Source organism: Podarcis tiliguerta (assembly GCF_965153285.1).
Source record: "Podarcis tiliguerta genome assembly, chromosome: 8".
In the NCBI taxonomy this organism is placed as follows: domain Eukaryota; kingdom Metazoa; phylum Chordata; class Lepidosauria; order Squamata; family Lacertidae; genus Podarcis; species Podarcis tiliguerta.
In genome coordinates, this window is record NC_139541.1 from 38,569,001 (window position 1) to 38,586,967 (window position 17,967).

Below are 17,967 nucleotides of genomic sequence, written 5' to 3' on the forward strand. Positions count from 1 at the left end.
CAGGTTTCCGTTCCTGTCCTCAGCCAGCTATGATGGGCTGGTAAGTGGAGCACAAGATTTCCACATCTCTTTTAAGTTATTTGATCTCTAATATATTCAAGTGTTGACTTTTTGGTGTCTGAATTGTTGTAACAACCATTCCTCTTTGGGGCATGAATGAAAAACTTTTCCTCTATAGAAAGTAATTCACATTTTCAGCCCCTGAGATCTTGAACCATTTTTGTATCAGGAACAGAGTCTGTCCCCCCGCCCCATGCTTAGTTCACGAGTCCATCTCCACTGAGTCTGAATTATGTTTATATTTTTTGCAGTGTCACCCTTGTGAGATGAAGGTTCTTTTTTCTTTGTTTTTTTAATAACAGAACTGATGCTATGATTCATGCTTATGAAAAGGCTGTGGTCAGTTTAAACTGGTCCTGGTAGCCCAGACTTCATTTCCTCAGTCAACATACACCTCTGAATATGGCCACAGCCTAGTTAGGAACAGAGTGCTTGGAGGTGGCCTGGTGGGGAATGGTGTTCAAACAAACTCCAGCTATCCTTTCTTTGGCAAAATAGGCACCCAGGGAGTGTAAAGAGATGTGACAGGTAGCATCTGGAATCTCTGCTTCTTAAGTGACATTTTTTGAGGGGAGAACTAGATGTTAAACAATAGAGGAAAGCGTTAATTTGAGATGGTGCAATAGAACCGAGTAAAGCCTGAGGTTGGCTGCCTTGAGAGCAAGCATTTTGCTTCCAAGGCATTGCATTGCCAATACTCTGGGTTCAGGAGTTCACATTTATCTCTTGACTTCATTTTAGTCAGGCTATTGAAGACCATCTGTCCACTCACTAGGTATGGTTTATCCCACTGAGGCTTTTGTTTTCAGAGAGAAGATGTCAACCAAAAACTTGAGCTATTTAAGCAGTGTTGTGTTTGGTATGTTGCTGGCTCAACTGTGACTTCGCTGATAAGGCATCCAGACACAAGCACAACTATGCAGTGCCCTGGTTTATTTGGTGCCCTAGTTCACTTTAGCCACTGAAATGAGGCAGCACTCCACCAAGACAGGTTTTGTCACAAGCAGCATTTTTATAAGACATTGAGGGGGGAGCACAAAGTCAGAATAGCCCATGCTATTCCAGAATCAGAGCAGCATGCTCTTTCCCAGCACGAGATCTTTTTGCTGTATCTGTAGTTACATTGTACACTGTGGATAAATATTTGTCAGTTAGGATATGTTGTTGTGGAAAGGACTGAACCAATGAAGAGGGGAAGAAAAAAAAGAGGCTGTACGTTTCTTTTTCTAATAAATTTTATTTTATTTTACTTTTTCCATTTTGTGTCCTTTTATGCCACTGATTTCATTGTTGGCTCTACTGCATCAGGATGAAAGAGCATTGGTCAAAGATTTATTGTTGAAGCAATATAAATTCTCTGTTTAACCAGGCTGTGGAACATAATTTCTTTTCTTTTCTTTGTACAGTTGTTAAGCAACATATGCTACAGTTCAAACTGGTGTGTGGTGTGTGTGTCTTTTCATTTGTTTTTGCCTGGGGAACACATAGTTGTAGTTCCCTTCTTGGAACAATCTAGATGGTGTTTGTTTTGGAGGAATCACATGGTCCTAGCATTCAAACTGCAACATTGAGAGGGGAGGGAACTCTAGGGTGGGGAGGGTGGAAAGACAGGTGTTTGGGGAGGGTGTGGAAAGAGAAAAATAGGAGGTGACAGATTGGGGTCCAGAGGTCTTTACTAGTAAAAGAGAAAAGAGCTACTAAGGAATGCAGATAATAAAATGGACTAATAGAGATGGGGTGCAATGAGAACTGTGGAGTATTGAAAAGCGGGGGTGCCAGTTAACAGATGGGGAAGAGAGAGAGAATGCTATAGGATGCAGAGGGGAAAGGAGACACTAAGAAGCAAACAATTAAAATGTGATAAAAATGTTTTTCTATTAGCTGTGCAGCCCTCTTGAAATAATGAAAAGGATCCTCAGTGATTTGTGTAGCCATATTATAACAGGTCAAATAAGCACATCAAGGTTTTGATTGGATTTGGTTGCATATATATCCTTCTCAGTGTTGCTGTGCATGGGATGTCTAAGTTGTCTCCTATCAGGCACTGACCAGTTTGAGGCCTGCTTACCTTGTAAAGGTTAAAAGTATCGTTTGTGATCTGCCTAGTCACTGGTTGGAAGCAATTTAGAAAAGGAAAGAGGAAGTCTTATGCTATCTGTTCTGTGGAGATTTTAGGAGATTGGCTATTATACTCAAGGATTCCAGTTGTTTAAAGCGCTTGCTAATTCTGGACAGAGGCTGTGAGAGATAACAGTCTAGGGGATTTCCTGTCCTCTGGAACAAGATACTTTCAGCCCATCTACAGCAGTGTCCCTAGATTTATTTTCATTCTATGAAAATCCTAATTATCTGCTGCCAATTGATAACGGAGTCATCAGGTGTGATCTGCTTTAAGAAGCAAGGAAACTTGCTTAGTTGAAAATTATATTTCCCCTCAATCTTAGGGCTCAGTTTTGAAGATAGCAATGTTTTCTGATATCAGCATAATCAATTAAATAATTGCATTTCTATTTATCTATTTATCCTGTGCAAGAGTGTTGTATTTTTGTGTTCCAGTATTTAGTTTCTTGATTTCAAAGGAAGGAGTGCTCACTTAAAGTTGAGTGTGTGTTTGTGCATTTAATTTGGGTCTTTCAGGAGCCATGAGATGCTTGCCTGTTTTTTCTCTGGATGCCTAAATATATTTCTTTACAGTGAGCAACTGCTTGGGCTGGACTAAAACTTCTGGTAAAGAAGTTGCTTTAGATAATGCTTATGTTATTCACATTGTAAGCCACACAAAACTAGTTGGCACAGATGTGTCCAGTATAAGTTCAATGCAGCATTTGATGTGGTTATACCACCTTTTTCTATTGAGTCCTCAATCATCGTATGTGTTAAAACTGAACTGGGACATGCTCTACTGTCTACTCCCTATTCATTGATGCTTCTCTAACATATTCTGGCATTACTAAAGCATATTTAGGCTTGTCAGGACTAGGTTTTTATTCTACCGAGCACAGAAAAAGTAATAGGAGTGAAACCTCCATGGAAAACAGAAGTGTTTACTAGTAAGCCATGTGATGTGCATGGCAGTGGTTGTTCCACTTTTCTCATAGTGTAAGCAAGTATGATTTTGTTTTTGTTTTTTTAATATAATTTTTATTCAATTTACCAATAAGACAAATTAATACAATTCAAACAATTTATAAAACCATTCTCTCATTTTTTGACTTCCCTCAACTTGGCTGGTACTCCTTCCCTTCTCAATTTTCCACACATTTCTTAGTTCTTATCTACTTAAATTAAATCTACTTTCAGTCCATAATTTTAACTTTCTTTTTTACAAAGCTTCGCTAAACGTTACAAGCGTTATTTGTTTTTCACTTAAATTATGCATATATTCTGAGAATTTTCCCCATTCTTCAATAAATCTCTGATCTCGTCGATTCCTAAGCAAGTATGATTTTGTTGACATACCTTCTTATTTGGACAGTGTACAATATAAACTTTTTTATTTTCTACATATACCTTTGATTACATATTTATTGATCCTGAAACTTTAATTGCATAGAAATACTTGTGTCATGCCTCCTGTAACAAGTTAGCACTTGAATAAGAGAGTATTGAAATGGCCACATTAATTTTAGCTGCTTAAAATGACCGCATTAATTTTGGGGAAGGTGGAGTGGGAGCTATGGAGAAGATAACTCTTCTGGCAAGGAGGAAATTAGAATGCTCCTGAAGAGGGGGGGAAAATCACATTCATTGAAATTTGCACACTCGAAGCTGAGGAGAATGGGGGAAGGAGGAGACTTAAAGGAGGGAATGGAATAGCAAATCACTTTGTCAGGTCCTGCCTTGGGGCTCGGGGAGAATGGTGTTCATGCTAGGCCACTCATTCAGACTTGAAGGCTGCTGCTGCTTATGCCATAGGTCTGTTTGTTGTACTAAAAATAAAGCTTCCCATTAAGCCATCACAAGCTTTCTGAAATATAAATATGGGCCTTATGAACAACTATGTAGCCCACAGTGACCTCTCAAAATCTGAGTGCTCCAGATGGAAACAGTTGGTAGATGTTCAGTGAAGTAAACCCTTTCCCTCAGAATTTGTGAGTGGCAGCACTTACCCATTGCTATTGCAGTGCACACGTGTGTGTGTGTGTGTGTGTGTGTGTGTGTGTGTTGATTTGTCTTGTTATAATGCTGTAAGTCTGTATGTGGAATGGCAGATTTAGTTATACTGTATTCTGATTTTTTTATCTCAAGTGGTTGATCTGGCAAACTCTTCAGACTCTACCAGAATGTTAGCTCCATCCGATACAGTACCATGAGATTAACACTCCCCTTTAAAAGGAATGATTGGGGGGGGGGGGGCTGTCTTTGAAAAGCCAGGCAGAGCAGGGCCTACTTTTGGAAGTAGGAATACCACCACAAGACTGAGGGAGTTTACAGTACCACTCTGTTCTGCCTTGATCAGACCACACCTGGAATACCGCGTCCAGTTCTGGGCACCACAATTTAAGAAAGATGTTGACAAGCTGGAATGTGTGCAGAGGAGGGTGATGATCATGGGTCTGGAAACAAAGCTTTATGAGGAATGGTTGAAGGAGCTGGGTATATTTAGCCTGGAAAAGAGGAGATATGATAGCCATCTTCAAATATCTGAAGGACTATCACATGGAAAATGAAGCAAGCTTGTTACCTCCTGTTCTGGGGGCGGGGGACTCAAACCAATGGCTTCAAGTTGCAAGAAAGGAGATTCCAACTAAACATCAGAAATAACTTTCTGATAGTAACAGCTATTTGTCATTGGAACACTCGCCCTCAGGAGGTTGTGGAGTCTCCTTCATTAGAGGTTTTTAAGCAGAGGTTAGATGGCCATCTGTAATGGATGCATTAGCTGAGATTTCTGCGCTGCAGGAGGTTTGACTAGATGACCCTTGGGATCTCTTCCAGCTCTACAATTCTATGTTTCTATGATTCTTAAGGTTTGGGGTAGCACAACCTGTTTTAGCTTGTTAATGGGCTGCCTCAGAAAGTGTGTACACTTCTACACAATTATGAAAAAAGTGTGCCTGCTTAAGCACATATCTGTTCACTCATTCCAGTGTATTTACCCCAAGTAGCTGATGAGTGGCCCCATTATTTCCAGTCCACACTCAGCCACTGTATCTTTTTCTTTCAACTAGTTATTTGGGAAGGTGTTCATCAGCTGCTGAAGTTTGCTAAAGGTGCTGATCGTATTCATACAGCAGCTCTGACTCTTCCCCAGCAATTTTCTTGTTCTGCTTTACTAAGCAAACCAATTGCCAGGTCCTTGCTTTTCCTATCAGGAAACCCCTTGCTTCTGTTTCTACAAAATCCTAAACAGAGATAGGTGTAAAATAATTGTGGGCAGGGGCAAATTGCAAGGGTCTAATTAAGAAGTCTAAACCTATCCTCCACCATGTATTGAGTTTGACAGATGTTACATCTTGTGTGTTAATGAGCATATCACGCCCATTTTACAGCAGCTACACTTGTTTTCAGTTTGTTTCTGGGCATGATTCAGGGGGCTGGTGACTATGCTTGAAGCCTGAGTCCAGGTAACCCAAAGAGCAACCTCTTTGTGTACCATCCTGCTGCTCCCTTCTTCTTTTCATCCCAACTATGGCTGAAGCAAGATGTGAAATGTGTGAGAGAGCCTTCTCCCTGGCTATACCTAAATTATGTTACTCTTTTCTATGGGAGGCCCAGTCGACCTTGGTACTGCCTGTCTCCTGGCATCTTGCTAAGATGCTTTTATTTAGACAGGCTTTTAAATCTGCTTGTTTAGAAATTTGTAATGCTAACCCTGACCCTGCTGTTTTTAATATTTACTACTTGTCACAATTGTCTCTTTTCATTGATATTTATTAAGATGTGGTATGTTTTGTTTTCAAATTTGTAAGCCACCTTGCGTACTGTTTTTAACAGGGATATAAATTTTCTAAAATAAAAACAATGAACCCTAGGGCTTACTTTGCAGGAAGTTAGACAAAGGCATCTTCAGTATCTTGACACTGTCAGGAGCAAAGGTTTGAAAGGGAAGCTTTCAAATATCAAATATTAAATATCAAATATCAAATATTTCAAATAGCAAATAGCAAATATCTTCAGAACGAATGAATTTCAGTTGCAATTTTTTCCCCTATCTCTGTTTTCACAGAAAAGCAGGGTCCTGAAAGGAAGAGGATTAAAAAGGAGCCTGCAACTCGAAAGCCCAGCCTGCTGTTCGGAATGGGACTTCCAGGAATCCGTGCAGGTTATCCGCTCTCTGAGCGCCAGCAGGTTGCCCTTCTTATGCAGATGACAGCAGAAGAGTCTGCAAACAGTCCAGGTGTGGACAGTATAATTTGTGTTTAAAGTAGAATTAGGCCCTTATGGTTCTCCCTCAAAGTCTGCAGTTGCTGTCTTAGTGGGGATCTCAGAAACATCCAGTTAGGTGTTCAGCATACAAGGCTTGGAGAACTCCCCCCCCCCCCCTGTTTGCAGCTAGTGAATCGACTTCACTTCTTCCCTTAGATCTCAGGCCCCTTCATTCCTGAGAGGAACCACAGCTGCTTTCTACAGTATTTGCTTAATCACAGTCTTCCATTAATGTCTCCATTGTGCCTGCAGAGGCATTCCTCTGCTTGGAAAGATTAACTCTCCCATCCCCCAATCCCCCAGCCATTTCCTCTGCTTCAAGGCAAGAGTGTAACTATATGGCAACAGCTCCCTCTAAAGGCTTTGGGGTTTTGGCTTTGAACTGAACTCCTCCTTCATGTGTGCTTTTCCCCACCTCTCCTGCCAGCAGTAGATACAACACCAAAGCATCCCTCTCAATCCACAGTTTGTCAGAAGGGAACTCCTAATTCTGCCTCCAAAACCAAAGATAAAGTAAACAAGAGAAATGAACGTGGAGAGACTCGGCTGCACCGGGCAGCTATCCGAGGAGATGCCCGACGCATCAAGGAACTCATTATTGAGGGTGCAGATGTCAATGTAAAAGATTTTGCAGGTAACCACTCTATTCATTCTGAATTGACTGCTGGAGTATGTGGGGGTGGGGGGTGGTGTGGGGGTAGAAAAACAATACAATTGTTTCTTGGCTGAGACACTGAAGAAAACATTATACTAGAGCCTACATAATTAAGTTGCCCAGCTTGAACTAGGATAGGACTAGATTCATCAGAGGAGTAGGTGAGCAACCTGTAGTGGAACATTCAGAGTAAGTTGCTGAACAGTGATCCAGCTTGGGGATGTGTTGTATTTTGTTCTGTTTTTTTGCTGTCAAGAACCTTGTGATGTTGTCAGTGTTTCAAAAACACCCCCCCACACACACACACAAAACCAAAATGCGAGCAGTGCTGTGAGGAGGCCTAACAGATCCATTGCCTTGGATCAGGGATTCTATCTATGACTTTCTCTTGCCCATTTCATGTTGGTTGCATATTTCTAGCTGTGGCAGAGCTCAGTTACCTATAAAGTTTTCACCTTCCATGCTGTATTCTCCCTCCTGATAGTTGCTGCTGTTCTGTCTTTTCTTTTTATTCTTTCCTCTTTTCAATTGCAGTGTTGTAGCCTCTGTTGTCCTAGCTTCAGCCACTGTGATACCTTCACATTCTAATGATTGTCGATCAGGTTTTTTCCCCTCATTCTTTAGGTAGTCCAAATTAATCTCTTATGTCCCATTATTTTGCCAAAAACTCCTGTTGTGCAAAATTTAACAGGTGCCAAATTGTGTTCATTGGGAAATCTAGGACTTGCTGCTTTGCTATCTTAGTATGCAATTCAGAAGCTACAATAGATGCTTATTTGAAATGACCTAGCACCGCCATGCAAAGGTTAAGGTTCACTGCACTTCTATAATGAGCAGCAAGTGCCTTGTCCTGAGCCTTGTAATAGTACTGGTTTCTGATCAAGACACATACTAATTATAAGTCATTTATGCATCTAGATAACACTCATTCAGTAACTCAGACAGAGGCTTTCTAATAGTGAAGTTGTAGAAATAACTCTTTTGGGGAAACTTTTAAGGATTATTTTATTTGGAAATCAACCTGTTAGCATCATTTATACATTACATTCTAGGAGGCTTCAGTTTTTTATTCATTGCATTTTGGTATTCTTGTTTCTGTGGCAGCATTCTCTACCTACTACCTGATGCTGCAAAGCCACCAGAAAGCCAAGCAGACCTGTTTGTGGCATTGCAGCTATTTGTTAATATTCCAGACACTAAGGTTCAGGTGAGAACAGGAATTCTGTGAAAAATAACATTGACCATCTTTCTACATCAAAAGATGGTCCCTCCCTCATGCCCCTTTATTAAACTTCTGTTCTTTCCTTATTTCTAGTGGGGAGCTGGATGTATATATTATGTTGCCAGACAAAAGAGCCTGGATGGGCTAAATACCAGGCAAGAGTCAAGCTTCTGATGTCTTTACACTAATGCAGGGCTGGCGGGTGGTTCTACAGGCAAGCCTCTGTGCTGCCAGCCAGCATAATCAATGGAGGCACTTCTGTGTGACATAGTTACTGATCTGAAATAGGCCATCCATGTTATGTGTATGTTTTGTATATGCATTTGCAGGTTGGACGGCTTTGCATGAGGCATGCAACAGGGGTTACTATGACGTTGCAAAACAGTTGCTTGCTGCAGGCGCCGAGGTCAACACCAAGGGCTTGGATGATGACACTCCGCTGCATGATGCAGCCAGCAATGGGCACTACAAGGTCAGTTCTTGCCAGATTTGAATAGTCAGCTGTTACACAGGCCCAAATGATCTCTCCCTGTGGCCACCATCAGGCTCTTCAGCTCTTTACTGTGTACTTTTTAGTTTATTCTTCCTTTCTACTATTGAAAACTTGTGGTTGAGGATAAGTTGCAGCCTTTGCCTTCTTCCATTTACCTCCAATAATGCAAGTCTTCTACAATGTCTTTACCACCTTCCTGATGTGTCCAGTGTCCTTATTTCTAGGTGTTTGAAGTGTAGCTACCCTGTTCGGTCCCAGAGAAACAAGAGAGACAAACTGGGTAAGGTGATAATGTATGCAAGGGTATTCCCTTATACTGAGACAGGCCAATGTCTATATCTAGCTGCTTATCACCTACCGTGAGTGACAAGGGCCTTCTACACGATCTCCTTTGCAATAAGGGAGGCAAGGAATTCAACTAAGGATCTTATACTTGTAGAGCATATTCCCTACCACTTAGCTTTAGCTCATATTTCTCTGATCAATGTGCTAGACTTTAAGCTACTTTATCACTAGCTGATAGCAAGCTGGTTTGTCAGCCTTTTGGATGATCTTCATTTCTGCTCCTTTGTCCATTATAGATGCAACTTAATGAGACTTTGTTTATGTCTAGGTGGTGAAACTGTTGTTACATTATGGAGGAAATCCTCACCAGCTTAACAGGAGGGGAGAGACACCATTAAAAGTAGCAAATTCCCCCACAATGGTCAATCTGCTCCTGGGGAAAGCCACATATCCTTCCAGTGAAGAGAGCTCCACAGGTAAGAGGTGGGAAGTGGCAGAAGGGTGTGGTGCAAATAACCTGTACCTCCATGCATAAGGAGACCTTCAGAGGGCTGTATTGTGCCAGGAGCACACCCTGAAACCTTTTGCTTAGTGCCTTCAGGGCCTTTAATAATGACCTCTGCTCCCTTGCTTGCAGCAGCCCATCATTGGAAATCAAAGACTAGGCAGCTCCCTAACAAAGACTCCAGGAAATGCTCCAGGTTAATGTGGAACTGAATGCTTTGCTGTTCTACATCCTAAGGTTGGTGGAGCAGAGGCTGAATGTGATGGCATTACTTACCATCACTTTCTCGTGATCCTGAGGAAGATCAGATTTTAGTATTTTGCTATTTTGCTTTCACTAGAATTTATTTGTGAGGTTAAGCAATCAATTTGCCTCTCACCATTGCCTGTAGTAGAGTCAAGGCCTCCCAAACATCACATGAAAAGACAGAAGCAGGCCATTTGATACTTTGCCAGACAACTTTGCAGTGTGACATATCCAGAAGTAGCACAGTTAATGCATATAATAAGTGGGGTCAGGAAGACTAAGTGTGTATCATGAATGGAGTAAGATACCCACATTTAGCATCCTCACTCAGCTGGTACCCTCTCTTCTGCCTACAACAAGCCTCAGGTATAAGATGCTCTATGATGCCTATTCGCTGCCTCCTCCCCAAGCCACATGTTCTATGCTGTAACATATGCTGCATTGTGCAGGTGGTTTTGAAGCTCAGCAGGGATGGGATTTTTAAGAAATTTGCTTGGCAAAGAGAGATGCAGAAAGGACTTGTGTCCAGCATTGCTTTGCAAGTAAAAGCTTGTAAAAGGTAGAGTTGTACTTTTTTGCGTGGGGATGAAGAGGTGAGCCTTTGAGAAAATGCAGTAAGAGGAAGTTTTTGCAGAGTGACGGGGAATCTGTGCAAAGAAGTGTGAGGTGTAAATACTTCATTCAGATCTCACCTTCACCTTGGACTTATCAAATGCCCTTACACAAATCACTGTTTATCCTAGTGTCATCCCTTCATCTGTAGCAGAAGGAAAACAGCTGGCCTTCCTTATAGGGGCATTGTAACAGTTAGTGGTGGAGTGCACACCAAATCCCCTTAAAGCACTATATAAATACTGTGTAGTAGCTTTGAGGCCTGTATGAGGGTGAAACACTTGGATGTGGTAGGGATGGGGCTGAGCATGACCAATGCTCCTGTGTTTTTTAAAAAAAGGCAGCACCTGAGATGAGGGGAATGGATGCACCATTTGCCTGATAATAAATTGGCACTGCAGATGTCTGGCTGTGCTGCAACTTATGGAAGCAGTCCCCTTTGAAACAAATGGATATTACACCCAGCAATCGCTCTTATTGGATTTGCACCCTTTCTGCCCAGATGCTCCAAATGGATTCCTGTCATTGACTCCCCTGCGCAGCTTTGGCCTTTTATTCCAGAGGACCCAGCAGACCACCGAGTAGGTAAAGCAGCCACAGCTATGCTTTGCACATGGAAGATAGATTGTCTGTTCAGGTATTGTGAGCAGGTTTCTGTGGAGAATGATGCTCCAGCTCCAGGTGAAAGTAGGTGTCGTACCTTACTCTTTATTTGTGCTCTTGTTTTTTCAGAGAGCTCAGAAGAGGAAGATGCTCCTTCGTTTGCACCATCCAGTTCCATTGATGGCAACAACACAGACTCTGAGTTTGAGAAGGGCCTGAAACACAAGGCCAAGAACCAGGAGCCTCCCAAAGCTGTCACACCCGTGAAGGATGAATATGAGTTTGATGAGGATGATGAGCAGGACAGGGTCCCACCAGTTGATGATAAACATCTTCTGAAAAAGGATTACAGGAAAGAGACTAAAGCAAATAGTTTTATTTCTATCCCGAAGATGGAAGTAAAAACTTATACTAAAAACAGCACAATCACACCAAAGAAAGCATCCCATCGTATCCTTTCAGACACATCTGATGAAGAGGAGACCAGCCTGCCTGTGGGGACTGGGGAAAAGCTGCGGCTGACAACCCATTCTATCCTCCCCAGCAGCAAGGCTCGAGAACCTTCTAATGCCAAACAGCAGAAAGAGAAAAGCAAAGTGAAGAAGAAGCGCAAGAAGGAAGCAAAGGGCAAAGAGGTTCGGTTTGGCAAAAAAAATGACAAGTTTTGTTCCTCTGAATCAGAGAGTGAAAACCTGGAGAGTGAGGAGGATGACAGAGACTCTGTACAAAGTGCTACCTGTGTAAAGGACTCCAGATTGGTGTTAAAGGAGTCATCCTTGTTTAATTCCCTTTCTGCTTCTTCTGCCTCTTCCCATGGGAGTTTGGGGTCTCAGAAGCATAATGCTACCCTTGCAGAACAGCACTCCAAGCACTGGAGGACAGACAACTGGAAAACAGTCTCTTCTCCAGCCTGGTCAGATGTCAGTTCTTTATCGGATTCAACAAGGACGAGGCTGACCAGTGAGTCTGATTACACGTCTGAGGACTCAAGCCTGGAATCATTGAAGCCTGTGAGGAAGAAGCAGGAGCCCAAGAAGCGTGCCCAACATGGAGCTGCTGTGATTGTGGAGAAGAAAAATTCATTCCATGCCAGTGTTGATGGAGCTATTCCAAAGCGAGACAAAGAGGGGAAAGTTGTAAAAAAGCATAAAACAAAACACAAACACAAAAACAAAGAGAGAGGCCAGTGTCCTGCCACCCAAGACATTAAAATAATCAAAGCCTTTTCTTTTGACTATGAGGACTCTAAGCAGAAGACCGATAAGGCTTTGATTGTGGAGACTGAATGCCCTGTTGAGAACAAGCTCAAAGTGCTTAAGCATGAGAGGGAGCACTTCAAGAAGGAAGACAAATTTCAGAAAACTAAATCTGAGGAGAAGGAGTGGCTGTTTAAAGACGATGCTGGAAAAACCTCCAAAGAGGAGAAATCCTTGAAAAAAGCCAAGGAGGCAAGTAAAGATCTCAGTAAAACTTTCAGAGAAGAAAAGAGCAGCAGATTGGAAAAAGAGAAGCCCATAAAGGAGAAATCTCCTAAAGAGGAAAAACCTCGAATACATAAGGAAGAGCGAAAGAAAAAATCTAAGGACAAGCAGTTCAAGACTGATAAGAAAAATGAACTGAAGGAGGAAAAACCAGCAAAACCAGAGAAGGAGAAAGCCCTGAAAGAGGAGAAAGAGAGATGTAAAAAAGACAAAGGTTACAGGGAGGAGCCCAACTTTGAAGAGTTTAGTAATAAAAACCAGTTTTTAGAAAGCGAGGACACAAAGTTCAGCCTCTCTGATGATCAGCAAGATCGGTGGTTTTCAGATTTGTCATCGGATTCTTCTTTTGATTTCAAAGGAGAGGATAGCTGGGATTCACCAGTGGCAGACTACAGGGAAATTCAAAATGACACTGTGACAAAACTCATCATAGAAACGGTGAAGGAGGAGATAAAAGACAAGAAGCGGGATAGTAAAGCAAAAGATAAGAGGGAGTACAGCGAGAAACGTAATGAAAAAGACACTTTTCTAAAAAAGAAAGAGAGGGAATATGTTGAGCGGAACTCTGAGAAGAAAAAGGACCAAGTTGAAAAGCATAAAAGTATTTCTAGTTATCTGCCTGAAAAGAAAAGAAAGGATTCTGCTGAAAGCTTTAAAGAGAGAAAGGAAAAGGAGGCTAGTGAAATTAACAGAGAGAGAAGAGATTTGCCTGATAGCTCTAAAGATAGAAAAGAAGTTAAAATTAAACAAGAAGAATCCTACAGAGATGAATTTAAAGACTATGGCTGTGAAACATTCTTCAAAGAAAAATCTGAACCCGAATTTAGTGGGAAAAATGTGGAGAACTGGGATAGGCATCATTCAGGAAAAGAGAAGAAAGATATGCCAGAGAAGGACAAGAAAGAGAAATTAAAAACAGAAAAGTACAAGGAGAAATTCAAAGTAGAGGACAAAGAGAGAAATGAGAAAGCTTTGCCGGAAAAAAACCAGAAGGACAAAGAATTAGATAAAGGTTTTAAAGAGAAGAAAGAAACAAAGGAGAAATATAAAGATCCCCACAATAAAGATAAAGAGAGAAAGGGTTCACTAGACCAAGTTAAAGAGAAGAAAGAGAAGAACTTTTCTGGAGATAGAGAGGATTTCCACGAGAGGAGGGATGAGAAAAAAGGCCGGGAGAGGACATGGTATAACATCTTAGATATCTTCACAGATGAAAGTGAAGATGAGAAGGATGATTACAGCCTAAGTGGGTTCAAACTTGGAGAGGGCCTTGGGAGCGAAATGCATCGTATGGATAGCATGCAAGACAAAGACGATAGCATGGTAGCTGAGAGAGACCTTTATGTCCCTGACAAGCACAGGAAATACTCCTCTGATCGGCAGCATTCCACTGAGAAACAGAAAGACAAAGAGTCAAAAGAGAAGAAGAAGGACAAAGGGTTACCAGAGGGTGGAAAGGAGAAAAAAGAGAAAAGCTCCTTTGAAAAACACAAAGAGAAGAAGGACAAAGACTCAGTAGAGAAATATAAAGACAGGAAGGAGAGAAGCTCAGTGGACTCAGCCCAAGAAAGGAAGGCAAAGCAGAAATTCCCTGAAAAGGTGGAAAAGAAACATGCTGGGGAAGAGAAGGTTAAAAACAGGCACAAGGAAAAGCTAGATAAAGAGTATACTAAGGAGAAACGGTCTTCGAAAAGCGGAGAAGCAGAAAAGAGCTTGCTGGAGAAACTGGAGGAAGAAGCCCTCAATGAATACAGAGATGACTCCAATGATAAAATCAGTGAGATTTCTTCTGATAGCTTCACAGACAGAGGGCAAGACCCCGTACTCACCAATATCTTTGAGTCTTCCAACCTTTCACTTGCAGATGCCAATGAAGAGAAATTTAAGGAGTCTCTGCCTTTGCCTTGCCTTCCAGATAAACTCAAGGAGAAAGAGAGGCACAGGCATTCTTCATCCTCGTCAAAAAAAAGCCATGAAAAGGAAAAAGCAAAGAAAGAGAAAGCTGAAAAGAAAGATAAAACAGATGAGTTTAAAGACTCCAGCAACAGGAAAGATTCTACTCAGTATGAGAAGGACTTTGCCATGGATGGAGAAGGCATTAGTATTTCTTATGGAACAAAAACAGAGGCTGAAGAAGAACTGGACAAAAACATGGAGTATTTGTTTCCTGAAAAAAAGGAAAAGAATGATGCTGAAAGAGAACTTCCAAAGAAGGCAGAGAAAGACAAAGCGTACAGCTCCAGCACAGTCAGCACAACCAAAGAGAAGAAGAAGAGGGACAGGCATAAAGAAAAGTGGAAAGAGGAGAGAGAGAAGCACAGAGACAAACACACTGATGGTTTCTTTAGGCACCACAAGGAGGAGCAGAAGTCTGCCAAAGACAAGGATAGCTCTCAAGTGATCACTGTTAAAGACAAATCAAAAGAAGAAACACCCAAATTTAATGACCTCAAAGTAAAGGAACGACTCAAGGAAAATCAAGAAAAGGACAAATCAGAGTGTCTCAAAATGAGCAACGGGAATGATAAAATAACCTTACCCAAAGAAGGCACCAAGAAGGACATCAGACCCAGGGAAAAGCTTTTGGGAGATGGTGACCTAATGATGACCAGCTTTGAGAGGATGTTGAGCCAAAAAGATCTTGAGATTGAAGAGCGCCACAAGAGACACAAAGAGAGAATGAAACAAATGGAGAAGATGAGGCATAGATCTGGAGACCCCAAATTAAAAGACAAAGTCAAGGCCAATGAGGATATGCGCAAAAGGAGTCTGGATTTGACTACAAAGAAACCACTAGCGCCTGACACTCAGTTAAAGGACAAGAAACTCAAAGATCTAGGCCCACTGGCTCCAGTTGTATCCCCAGATAACAAGAACCAACCTGTTGTTGGGGTGGATTCCAAGGATTGGATAGCCGGCCCCCAAATGAAGGAAATCCTACCTGCGTCTCCAAGGCCAGATCAGAACCGGCCAACGGGGGTTCCAACACCAGCATCTGTTGTTTCTTGCCCAAGCTATGAAGAGGTGATGCAGACACCAAGGACTCCATCTTGCAGCAATGAAGATTACACAGATCTGATGTTTGACTGTGCTGACTCTCAGCATTCATTGCCCATATCCACCATGTCCATGAACGCTTGTTCTCCATCTTTCTTTGACAGATATTCCAACTCTTCAAGTGGATTCCCGGAGAACCCAAGTCAGACCCCAACAAGGACTATCCCCTCCACAAATCTTCACCGTTCAATGTCTGTAGATATCAGAAGAGCAGCAGAGGAAGAGTTCAGTGTTGGGGACAAATTTTTCAGGCAGCAAAGTGTCCCAGCCACTTCTAATTATGATTCTCCAGTTCAGCACTTGATGGAGGAGAAAGTATCTCTCCCCTCCATTCCCATAGAAAAGTTCCCATGTTTGTCCCCAGAATATTATTCACCAGACTATGGAGTCCCATCCCCTAAAGCAGAGGCATTGCATTGTGCACCAGGAACTGTGGGCAATGTTGTTCAGTCCCCTGAAAGTGTATTTTCTGGATTGCAAGCCAAATCTTCCCCTTCTCATAGAGATGAACTGCTTGCCCCTTCTGTTGAAAGTGCTCTCCCTCCAGATCTTGGCCTGCCTTTGGATGCCACAGAAGAGCAACAAGCAACTGCTTCCATTATGCCCCCAGAGTCCAGCTTTTTACCACCAATTGAAGACAATGAGTTTGGCTCTAGCATTCCGGAACAGAATAGTACTGAGTGGGAGACCACTTCAACAAGAAATCTGGATCCTCCTGTGCCTCAGAGTTTGATTGGCAATCCTTCTGATCATGCTGTCAGCTGGACAGTGGGATCAGAGCTGCTCATTAAATCTCCCCAACAGGGTCCTGATTCCCCAAAGCCTTTCTGTTCTCCAGACATCACGCATCCCACACCTGTGCCCTTCATTTCTGCAGATTCCCTACATCCCACTTCCCCCGTTTCATACTCTCTCTCGGTGACTGAATCAAGGCTTGATACAGCAAAGGAAGATGCTGAAGAAGCAGTTCCAACAGAAATGGTGACTGCAGAACAGCAGGCTTCATATGCAGATTCCCCTGCTAGATTAGACACTTTCTTTATTAGTGGTAGTAAGCCTGTTCCAGAGGAAGCATCTGACACACCTTTGCAGCCAGCTAGCATGCCAGCAGAATCGAAAGTGGAGGCTGTTAATGCTCTGGAAAACTTGGAAGAGAGCACCATTGCCCCTGTAAATCCTGAGGAACAAGCTGCATGGCCTGATCCATTTCCAAATTCAGAGGATGACTTAGACCTGGGTCCTTTCTCTTTACCAGGATTGCCACTTCAATCAAAAGATGTCCCAGAGGAAGAATTGGCAGAGTCAGCTGAAAACACTCATGCGGCAGATCAGGAAACCACCAGTGCAGACTTTGTGGATGTTGGGGTGTCTTTGGGGGCTACAAACAAGCAGGATGATCTAACTCTTAACCAAAAGAGCATCCTTCCTGAGGAGCCAGATCTACAAGCTGATGAGCAAAAGGCCAATGAGATTTCACTAGAAGTTGTGTCAGAAGCATCAAGTGCCCCAGAACAGAAAAATATAGAAGAAGCGGAGGCTCCCCAGAATATTCAGGAGGTGACACCAGCAGATCTTGCTCAGTCAGAGACCAAGGAGGAGGAAACCAATTGTGAAGAACTCTCCTCAGCTACTCTTGCATCAGACAGTGGTTCTCAAGTTAGTTTGAGCCAAGCAATCAAAACTGAGAGCACTGATGTTCAAGACGTAGTGGTACCCGGAAGCAACAGCCAGATCCCTTCCTCTCAGACAGAGGTGCTGCAAGGGAGTACCCAGTTAGAATCTACAGAGCCACCACCCAAACCAGTCCCTGAAACCCCAAAGCCCCCCAAAATCGAAGAGATCCCACAACGGATCACCAGAAACCGAGCCCAGATGCTTGCCAATCAAAACAAACAGAATGCTGCTGCTGCTGCTACTACTGCTACTGCTACTGCTACTACTACTACTACAACAACTACTACTACTACTTCTGAAAAAGAGTTCCCCCCTGCTTCTGCCCCTTCAACACGAGCAAAAGGGCGTGTCTCAGAGGAAGAAGATGCCCAGGCACAACATCCGCGGAAGCGCAGGTTCCAGCGCTCCAATCAGCAGCTGCAGCAGCAAATCAACACCTCCACCCAGCAAACACGAGAAATGATCCAGCAGACACTGGCTGCAATTGTTGATGCCATCAAGTTGGAAGACATTGAACCTTACCACAGCGACAGGTCCAATCCCTATTTTGAGTACCTACAGATCAGGAAGAAAATTGAGGAGAAGCGGAAAATTCTCTGCTACATCACTCCCCAGGCACCCCAGTGTTATGCTGAGTATGTCACCTACACAGGCTCATACCTGCTGGATGGCAAACCTTTGAGCAAGCTGCACATTCCAGTGGTG

At 42.6% G+C, this 17,967-nt stretch overlaps 1 protein-coding gene across 4 annotated transcripts in view; it reads left to right on the forward strand.

The window, feature by feature from the left end:
* Positions 1-17,967, forward strand: part of ANKRD11 (ankyrin repeat domain containing 11) — a 179,499-nt gene that overhangs the window by 149,298 nt on the left and 12,234 nt on the right. For 2 of the 4 annotated variants that reach the window (XM_083456434.1, XM_083456435.1), the window contains 5 exons: positions 6,230-6,400; positions 6,857-7,063; positions 8,636-8,778; positions 9,413-9,560; positions 11,180-17,964. In XM_083456434.1, the coding sequence (XP_083312560.1) occupies positions 6,230-6,400; positions 6,857-7,063; positions 8,636-8,778; positions 9,413-9,560; positions 11,180-17,964 (7,454 nt within the window). The remainder of the gene's footprint in view (positions 1-6,229; positions 6,401-6,856; positions 7,064-8,635; positions 8,779-9,412; positions 9,561-11,179; positions 17,965-17,967) is intronic. The other 2 variants (XM_083456436.1, XM_083456437.1) reach the window with 2 other exon arrangements.